At 31.9% G+C, this 9,143-nt stretch overlaps 1 protein-coding gene and 1 long non-coding RNA gene across 5 annotated transcripts; one reads left to right on the plus strand and one right to left on the minus strand.

The window, feature by feature from the left end:
* Positions 1-756: 756 nt before the first annotated feature.
* LOC132799524 (uncharacterized) lies at positions 757-1,574 on the minus strand. Its single transcript, XR_009634242.1, has 2 exons — positions 1,500-1,574; positions 757-1,192 (listed from the first exon to the last, which is right to left on the minus strand). It is a non-coding gene; the product is annotated as an uncharacterized LOC132799524 (long non-coding RNA).
* An 832-nt stretch (positions 1,575-2,406) lies between these two features.
* On the plus strand, positions 2,407-5,628 carry LOC107427263 (G-type lectin S-receptor-like serine/threonine-protein kinase RKS1). 4 transcript variants are annotated; one of them, XM_025077139.3, is made up of 7 exons: positions 2,407-3,837; positions 3,919-4,035; positions 4,419-4,603; positions 4,849-5,059; positions 5,195-5,260; positions 5,336-5,432; positions 5,534-5,628. In XM_025077139.3, the coding sequence occupies exons 1-7, from the start codon at positions 2,451-2,453 to the stop codon at positions 5,616-5,618; spliced, it is 2,148 nt and encodes a 715-aa protein (XP_024932907.3). In that variant the 5' UTR covers positions 2,407-2,450; the 3' UTR covers positions 5,619-5,628. The 4 variants fall into 4 exon arrangements, 3 of the variants coding, with proteins under 3 accessions (XP_024932907.3, XP_015893127.4, XP_060676217.1); XR_009640814.1 differs by lacking the exon at positions 4,849-5,059; XM_016037641.4 differs by having other exon boundaries at positions 5,195-5,432.
* Positions 5,629-9,143: the final 3,515 nt, after the last annotated feature.

Below are 9,143 nucleotides of genomic sequence, written 5' to 3' on the forward strand. Positions count from 1 at the left end.
GCAGCAAATCAGTGGCCTCGTTCAATTTGGCACTCTCTTAAGCTTTTAACCCATCTTTTTAATCATTTATAAATATCTACTCAATAGCATGAAATTTCAAGATATAATTGCTTTTAGAATTCGATCCATATCTCAGTTTCAGCACTAGAACAAATCTAATCCTGTTTGGAAAATACTTATTAGTTTTCCCTCCTCAACTTAATAGCAATAAGTTGCCCAGTGTGCTTCAAGGTCTGATGCATGAAATAAATTCTTATATATATATATATAATTTTGTTTAAGTGGGCTTGCACACCTATTGCATTTAAATATTTAACATTCAATTGGTTTCCCTTTTTTTTCCTTTTAAAAAAAAAAAAAAAAGGTTGGTGTTATAGATTCTATGATCAATGCAGCTATACACATATAAGGACAAATAAATGCTTTTTTCATTCCTTTGTAGAAGCCGCAGGAGAAATTATAGTTTGGAAAGAGAGAATTATGGTATGACAAGAAACCATAACAATATATAATCAATACTTATATATAGATAGAAAATATAAATATTATGTTAATTATGCGATGCTTTACTAATTAATCTTTTTTGACTAATATACCAACATAGATGATTTAATTTACAAGAATCTGAATGTTGTGATTTAGAAAATCATTTTCACATATCTGACTCATCACTAACACCAAGATCAAATCGGCCCATATTTAAGTTTTAAAATCAAGCATCATCGATTTAGTATGAATTGTCACGCGCAATATGGATCAAGTAAGAAGATATTTTTAATGATAGATCCATAGTCTCAATAATATGCTCGAGATGCAAGATCAAGAAGAATAAGGTCACACTTTTAAATAATATATATTATATATATATATATTGAGCTCAACGAGCTTCAAGTGTAGTTATGGTAACGCTATTCAAAGAAACAGCTTCTCCTGATCTTGATGTTGAAGAGTTGGGATTGTGAGAGGTCTGCTGTTGGAAAATAAATGCAGGTGTGTTAGGTGGAGGAAGAGTGGTATCATTAGTCAGCATGGAAATAACCTCGGACATGGTTGGTCGGTCTGTTGCACCATCCTGCACACATAGTAGCCCAATGTGGATGCATTTTGAAACCTCCTCCTGAGCTGAAAATGGCTGACACAGTGTTGGATCAACTATATCCAACACTCTTCCTTCCTTCCATAACTCCCACATCTATATTACTCAAAAAGATCAACTTTGTTTTAGTATGAATCTCAAAATGATCAATTAATACTATGTTCATTTGTTTAAGTGACCAAGGTCTGCTAAAATGAGATTAACTTTCATAAATAGTTTGCAATGGTTTGCACATAATTTCTTTATGTGCACTTATTATTATTTTTTCTTTTAAGCTTTTCCCTAACTATAATTTGAAACAAAAGCTAGAAGTAAAAACTTCAAGAAAAGTACTTAAAGAACATAATCCCAAAATGAAAAACATAGATATCACAAAATGAACATTAAGAAAAACAAAACTTACATGTCCAATGAGATTCGGGAATGGGCTTCCATTGATATAATCAGTATTCTTTCTACCAGTAATGATCTCTATAAGTATTAATAGGGTTCACTTTGCTCTCCTAAGATTAATATTTCAGTAGACTTAAATAAAATTTTAAATACATATTTAAATCTCAATTTTTGAAAAGATTGCTGATAAGTAAAGTTCTAATAAATAATCTTTTAAATTGTCATTATATATATATATATATATATTCATATATTCAAGGTTCACTAGTTGAGGAGGCAATAATGTTTTGTTCTACTGGACTATCTAGTCCATCTTATGGGTGTTAGATATTAGTGATATTAATATGATATAAAAACAAATAGGGACAAAGAAGAAAACTGATATAGTTTTTAATTTTTTTTAAATAAAAATCCACATAAATTGAAAATTTAATTGATTTCAATTAAAGGATTCATTTTTCCTTACTAGGTTTTTAATTTAAAAAACAAAAATAAAGAAATATTAAACTAATATTATCATATATAATTTTCTAATTCTACTCATAAATAACCAATGATAAATGTGAACTAGAAAGCCTGTTAAATTATTATTGATAATATATATAATAAAGTATAATGCAAAGGAAAATAATAGCGAGGAAAGGGATGTTCTGACCATCATACCGTCCAAAATTAGACCAATTGAATTTGTCTATCCTGTTTGATAATTTTTAATAAAAAAAATAATAAATAATTTAACTAATATTAATAATTAATAATTTTTGGACGCTCAGAATATGAAGTAGACAACAAAAAAAGGATTGTCGACCTGTAACGTCAAGTTTTGGTGACAGCACAGCGACGTTACTAACGGTTTGAAATTGTCAATAAGAAGATGCAAAAGTAATATTCATGGACTCAGTTGAGTCATGACCTTTTCTTACATCTATGGCTCCCCTTAATTAAGCCTAATATAATATTAATGAAAGACAACTTTCGTATGCAAATATTTTCAGCAAAAAGCTCTCCAATCCATTTAAATCATATTGTTATGAATTATTTTACACATGCTATGATTCACTATGAGTTGCTTCTGTTCCTGATTTTCAGACTTTGCAATTGCTTAGACAAAATATCAATACAATACAATCCCATTAGAGACATAGACAAGACAGTTTTAGTCTCTAGCGGAGAAACTTTTGCACTTGGATTCTTCGGCAAACCAAATTATCGCTATGTTGGAATTTGGTATCACAAAATTCCAGGCCAAACAGTTGTCTGGGTTGCTAACAGAGATAATCCTATAACCGATTCCTCTGGTTTTCTCTCCATTGATACAACAAATGGAAACCTTGTACTCTACCACAACAGCAATATTAATCAAACAGATGAGGTTGTCTGGTCCACAAATGCTTCTTCTTCAGCGTGTTCACCAGCAAGTTGCTGTGTAGCTCAGCTATTGGATTCAAGCAACCTTGTTTTGCTCCATAACATCACAAAACAGGTTATATGGCAGAGTTTTGACTACCCAACAAACACAATCCTTCCAAACATGAAACTTGGGCTAGATCGAAGAACTGGACTGAACCGGTTCCTGACATCTTGGAAGTCTGAAGATGATCCAGGAATAGGAAATTACTCGTACAGTATTGACCCAAGTGGGTCCCCTCAACTGATCTTGTACAAAGGTCAGATTCCATGGTGGAGAGCTGGTCACTGGAATGGCATTATATGGAGTGGTCTGCCCGCCACGTCGGTTAAATTCCCCTTCAATGCGAGTTTTGTGAACGACAACAACGAGATTAGTTATATGTGGAATATGCTGGATTCCTCAATCTTGTCCCGAATTGTTGTAAATGAGTCTGGAATTGTTCAACTTTTTATATGGTACAAGGGAAGTCAGAGAGCATGGAATGAAATGTGGTCAGCACCAGCAGATCACTGTGACCCATATAGGCATTGCGGTGCATTTGGTCTTTGTGATACTGGCAATGCTGAACACTTTCAGTGCACTTGTTTGCCGGGATACGAACCCAGATTTCCTACTCAGTGGTATATGAGAGATGCAAACCATGGCTGTGCAAGGAAGCCAGGGTCATTGATTTGCAGGGGAGGTGAAGGGTTTGTGAACGTGGCAAATGTGAAAGTTCCTGATACGTCTAGAGTTGAAGTGATTAGCAGTGGTTTGAGCTTGAAAGCATGTGAGAAGGAGTGCTTGAGGAACTGCAATTGCACGGCTTATGCCAAAGCTAACATTAGTGAAAAAGGCAGTGGATGTATACTTTGGCATGGCAATTTAATTGATACCAGAAAGCTCCCAGCTGATGGTGGTCAAGATTTATACGTTCGTGTTGATGAGCATGATTTAGGTACTTTCGTCTGAGCATGCTAAATTTCCTTATATTTAATTGCATTCTTATTCTTAACTAATTATTATAGTTTTTATGCAGCCAAATATACAAAGAGATCTAAAGGTTTGCTTGCCACCATATTGGTAGTCTCTGGTGTCTCAATTTTGTTCAGCATCATCTTTTTTGCATATTGGTTTCTAAAGAGGAAAAGAAAAGGTATGTCAAACATTTTTGTTACACTTTCGTTTTATACCAAGATTGCAAACCTTTCTGTTTTTCACTTTCTAATTCATGCAACAACTGAGCAATAGGTCAAAAGTCATTGTATCCTAAACAATATTTAATTTGCTTACCCTTTTATGTTGGAAGATTATGTGTTTTATTTGCTCTATGGCCTTTGGTTCTTAGCCGGTGAAAATTACTGTAACGACACAAAGTAAATTCTAGGTTTCAATCTTCAAGTGAAAAAGGAAAGCCAGGACATATATATATGTATATATATATATATATTAAATTATCTAATCTATTATTTCTCTGTTATCACTTGTTCTGTTAAAAAAGGGCTGAAATGTGTGTGATAATTCTGTTTTTGTCTCAAGGACAACATAATTTGTTCCTCAATGATAACATTGCTTCTGGAGAATCCTCCAAGGAAAAGAATCTTGGGAAGAGTAAAAGTCATCTGGATTTACCATTTTTCGATCTAAGAACCTTAATTACTGCCACGGACAATTTCTCTACTACAAATAAGCTTGGACAGGGTGGATTTGGTTCAGTCTATAAGGTAATAGTTACTCTAGAATATTGAGAAGTATTTAAAAATCATATTACTTCTTTTCGTTTCTCTTGGCTTCCATTTAGTGCTCTTTGACTAATATTTAGTACCACATTTACAAGGGCAAATTGTGTCTAATGAGAACTGAAACAGTTTGATTAGCCAGAGTAAGAGAGCTAGGGAGAGAGGATTTTAATGACATATATATGTATATATATACATATAAATATATATAAACTGGCATGTGATTTTAGGGTCAACTAATTAGTGGACAAGATATAGCTGTGAAAAGATTATCAAAATATTCGGGACAAGGAATGGAAGAGTTTAAGAATGAAGTCACAGTGATAGCAAAGCTACAGCACAGAAATCTAGTGAGCCTTTTGGGTTGTTGCATCCATAAGGAAGAGAAGATGTTAATATATGAATACTTGCCAAACAAAAGCTTGGACTACTTCATATTTGGTAAGAATATTTTACAACAACTACCAGTTTACTAAAGGCCACGCAGATAAAAATCATGAACATTATCATTCCCATCATGCATGTACATTTTTAATTGAGCATTCCAGACTGAAGCTTTACTGTTATATGTTCCAGATGCAAGAAGAGGGTCAAATTTGGACTGGACAAAGCGGTTCGAAATTGTTATTGGAATTGCTCGAGGTATCTTATATCTTCACCAAGATTCCAGACTAAAAATCATCCACAGGGATCTAAAAGCTAGCAATGTTCTACTAGATTCTACAATGAATCCAAAAATTTCAGATTTTGGAATGGCTAGGATGTTTAGTGAAGACCAAATTCAAGCAAGAACAAAGAAAGTAGTCGGTACATAGTAAGTGATCAAATTCATTCATGATTCACCTACTTAGACAAAGGCTGAACTAAGATTATACGTTCTTTTTTTTTGTTTTTTGGGTCCTTATATTACTGCAGTGGTTACATGTCACCAGAGTATGCAATGCAAGGGCTATATTCAACTAAATCAGATGTATTCAGCTTCGGTGTTTTGCTACTATAAGTCTTAAATGTATTTTTAAATTTTAACTTTTAAAAAAATCTATAGACTGATAAAAGAAATTCATTAAGATATCCTGATGAAAGATTGGTTAATTATATACAAGGTTTTAAATATTCGTATCGACAGAAATATCGAATATTCAAAATACAAAAATATCTACGGAAATATAAGAGATTATAAAATATCGATAAAAACTTACAAAAAAAAAATAATGAAAAAGTGATGGAAACTTATGGAGAAAACAAAATAAAAAATTTTATTGAAACATAAGGATTAATTTATTTAATCAAATGATCAATTTGACTATAAAAATTGAAAAACAAAATTGAGTGTATATTATATTTTCTTAATTAATGGAATTATAGTAAGCACTAACAATATTGATATAATATTATTGATAAAAGAAATAAGCAAAAAAAAATACATATATGGTAAAATTATTTATTAATTAAAATATATAATATAGATGTCACTAATTACATTATGATATATGAATATCATCTCAAAAACAATACATAGAGTTCCTTAATAGTAGAAAAATACTGTTTTCTTCCTCTTTAGATGTGTAATATGGAAGAAATATTCAAAATATTATATCTTTTAATGATTAATTTAGGTTAAAATACAATATTCTTTCTTGTAAACTTAACTAAATATTAGTAATATTTTAAATTTTTTATCAAAAATTAAATTTAATAGATATTTTTAAAAAATTTAAAAAAATATATTTGATGAAAATTCTAGAAATACCGATATGTATTATAAAAATTTTAATCAAAATGTGAAAGAACTGATATTGATAAATATAAATTGAAAGTTTCATAGGAACATCAAAAATTTTAATGAAAATTACAGAAATTTCATATGTTTCATTTTGGCATTTATATTTTCTATTGACATGTCGGAAAAATAAAAATTTTGAAAAAGCATCGAAGAAATTATAGATATTTTCAACTATGATTATATATACATGGTTCATGTTTCATTGGCATTGATTTTTTTTTTTTAATAATTATTATTATTACTTTTCATTCGGTCCAATTTAACATATTGGTAATTGGATATCATTTTCTTGGAACTCATCCTTTCTTGCCATCCACTAATAAATGGGGAAAAAATGTAAGCTTAATTTGTTTATAAGATGGACTTTTAAGTTTTTTTTTGTTGAAAAAGATTTCCATAACTAATTGGAACACGTGTTGCTTAGGCTTTCCACCTTTGACTGAACCAATTAACCCGACAAGTCCATACTGGTTGTATCAATTTTGTGGAAAAATTGCTAATATTTGAAACCACCAATTTAGTGCTGCTTTTTTGGAATTTTGTTTGGGGGATTGATCCACCACACACCATAGATGCAAGTGTTTGACAAAATGACTTATCGCTATAGACGCATATACTTGAAAATCTGAAAACAAAAACTAAAAAGAAAAAGGGTCTAAATAGCTAGATACTAGACTTTTATGCTACTAGAAGCAAAAGATCTTTTCTTTTCTTTTTTTCTTTTTTTCTTTTTTTTTTTTTTTTTTTTTTTTTGGTTTTGTTTGGTGCTAAAAGCAAAAGGTCTTATATATAGAGTGTAAGAGTTATAGCATCGTTCTGTAATGTGGCCCACAAGCTCGTTACGAACAGGACCAACAATTGAGCGTCTCTAATAGCGGGAAACAAAATTATAGTATTGGCATTTCCAATGAAAGTTGCTAAAATATAAGGCACCTCCCCTGTTTAGCTCTGTTTCAGTATTAAAATTTTCAAGCAATTGTTTAGTTGTTCGGGTTAGATTACCTTAAAGAGCAATCTACATGATAAAAAATGTAAACTTGATGATATTAACATAACAATCCGGGTTGTGATTTAGCAAATCATTACACCTTTCCAAGCAGATCACCATGAGTGTTTTATTCTTTAACCAAATCCACCTATCCAATCTAGTCCAGTCAAATTTCATTAAATCAATCAAATATAATTTTTTTAGCATTGGACGATAATTGAGTTTCTAAACTTCTTATTTCATCCATCCAGTTGTGAATGACAACATCCAATCTAATAAAAATCATATATAATGTTTAATTAACACATTCCTTTTCATTAACTTATAATATAAACCCAGCCCATCTTACATGGCATTACACATTTTCTTATTCCACCATAAACCTCTGACCATATCAAGGAAAATGGTCTCGTACTATTATCTCAAGCAAATTTACCATCACTTTTCTGGACATATGTTTTTAAGGCAGTTGTTTACTTAATTAACCGGATGCTTACTCCCACGTCAAAAATGTCGTCTCCTTTTCAAAAGCTTTTTGGCAAACGTCTAAATTACTCTCACATCAAAACTTTTGGACGTTTATGTTTTCCTTGGATAAAACGATATGTCCATCACAAATTAGAATCATTTTCAATTTCATGTGTTTTCTTAGGATATTTTCAAAATCATAGTAGTTATATTTGCTTTGATCCTATCACATCTAAATTTTTTCAAACCTGACATGTAAAATTCATAGAACCCGTATTTCCTCATCAAACTCTTTCACAATCACACTCCAACACTACTTCTTCCACCGTGACACCACTTTCCTCTTCCGCTGGTCCCACACACACGTTTATTCCTTTCCTTCCCAAACCTGGTCAGCCTCTCTCATCTCCTCCACAACTCTTATCCAATGATCATTCTTCAGCATCTACAACACCAACTCTGGCCCCACCAGCTCACCAACTAAACACATCTTTTTCTTTGCCAACAAGTCCCAATTTGACCTAACAGCGTCAAGTGGATGGCTCTCATACTAAGTCACCCCCTGCACAACTAGAGAATAACTCTTCCTCAGTCAGTCTTCTTCTTCTCACTCTGAACCTGTCCATGAATTTGGTCGGCATCCTATGAGAACCCGATCTATGAATTTGATTGCCATTTTGCTAATATTTAAAACCAGCTGCGTTTTTGGAAATTTTTTTGGGGGATTGATTCACCACACACTATAGATACGAGTGTTTCACCACATGACCTAACGCTACAGACGCATATACTTGAAAATCTGAAAACAAAAGCAAAAACAAAAACAAAAACAGAAAAGCTGTCTAAATAGCTAGTTAAAAGTCTTTTAGGCGACTAAAAGCAAACGATCTTTTTCCTCTTTTTTTTTTTTTTTTTTGGGGTAAAAGCAAAATGTCTTATATATAGTGTGTAGTTATAGCATTGTTCTGTAATGTGGCCCACAAGCTCACGCTCATTGCGAACAGGGCCAACAATTATTTAGAGCGTCTCTAATAATGAGAAACAAAATTATAGTATTTGCATTTCCAATGAAAGTTGCTAAAATTTCAGGCAGCTCCCCTGTTTAGCTCTCTTTCAGTATTAAAACTTTCAAGCAATTTTTTAGTTGTTTGGGTTAGACTACGTTAATGAGCAATTTCCATGATAAAAAATGTAAACTAGATGATCTAATACATAAGAATCCGGGTTGTGATTCAGCAAATCGTTACACATTTCCAAGCAGATCACCATGCATGTTTTATTCTTTA

This window comes from Ziziphus jujuba, chromosome 9 (assembly GCF_031755915.1).
Source record: "Ziziphus jujuba cultivar Dongzao chromosome 9, ASM3175591v1".
NCBI lineage: Eukaryota > Viridiplantae > Streptophyta > Magnoliopsida > Rosales > Rhamnaceae > Ziziphus > Ziziphus jujuba.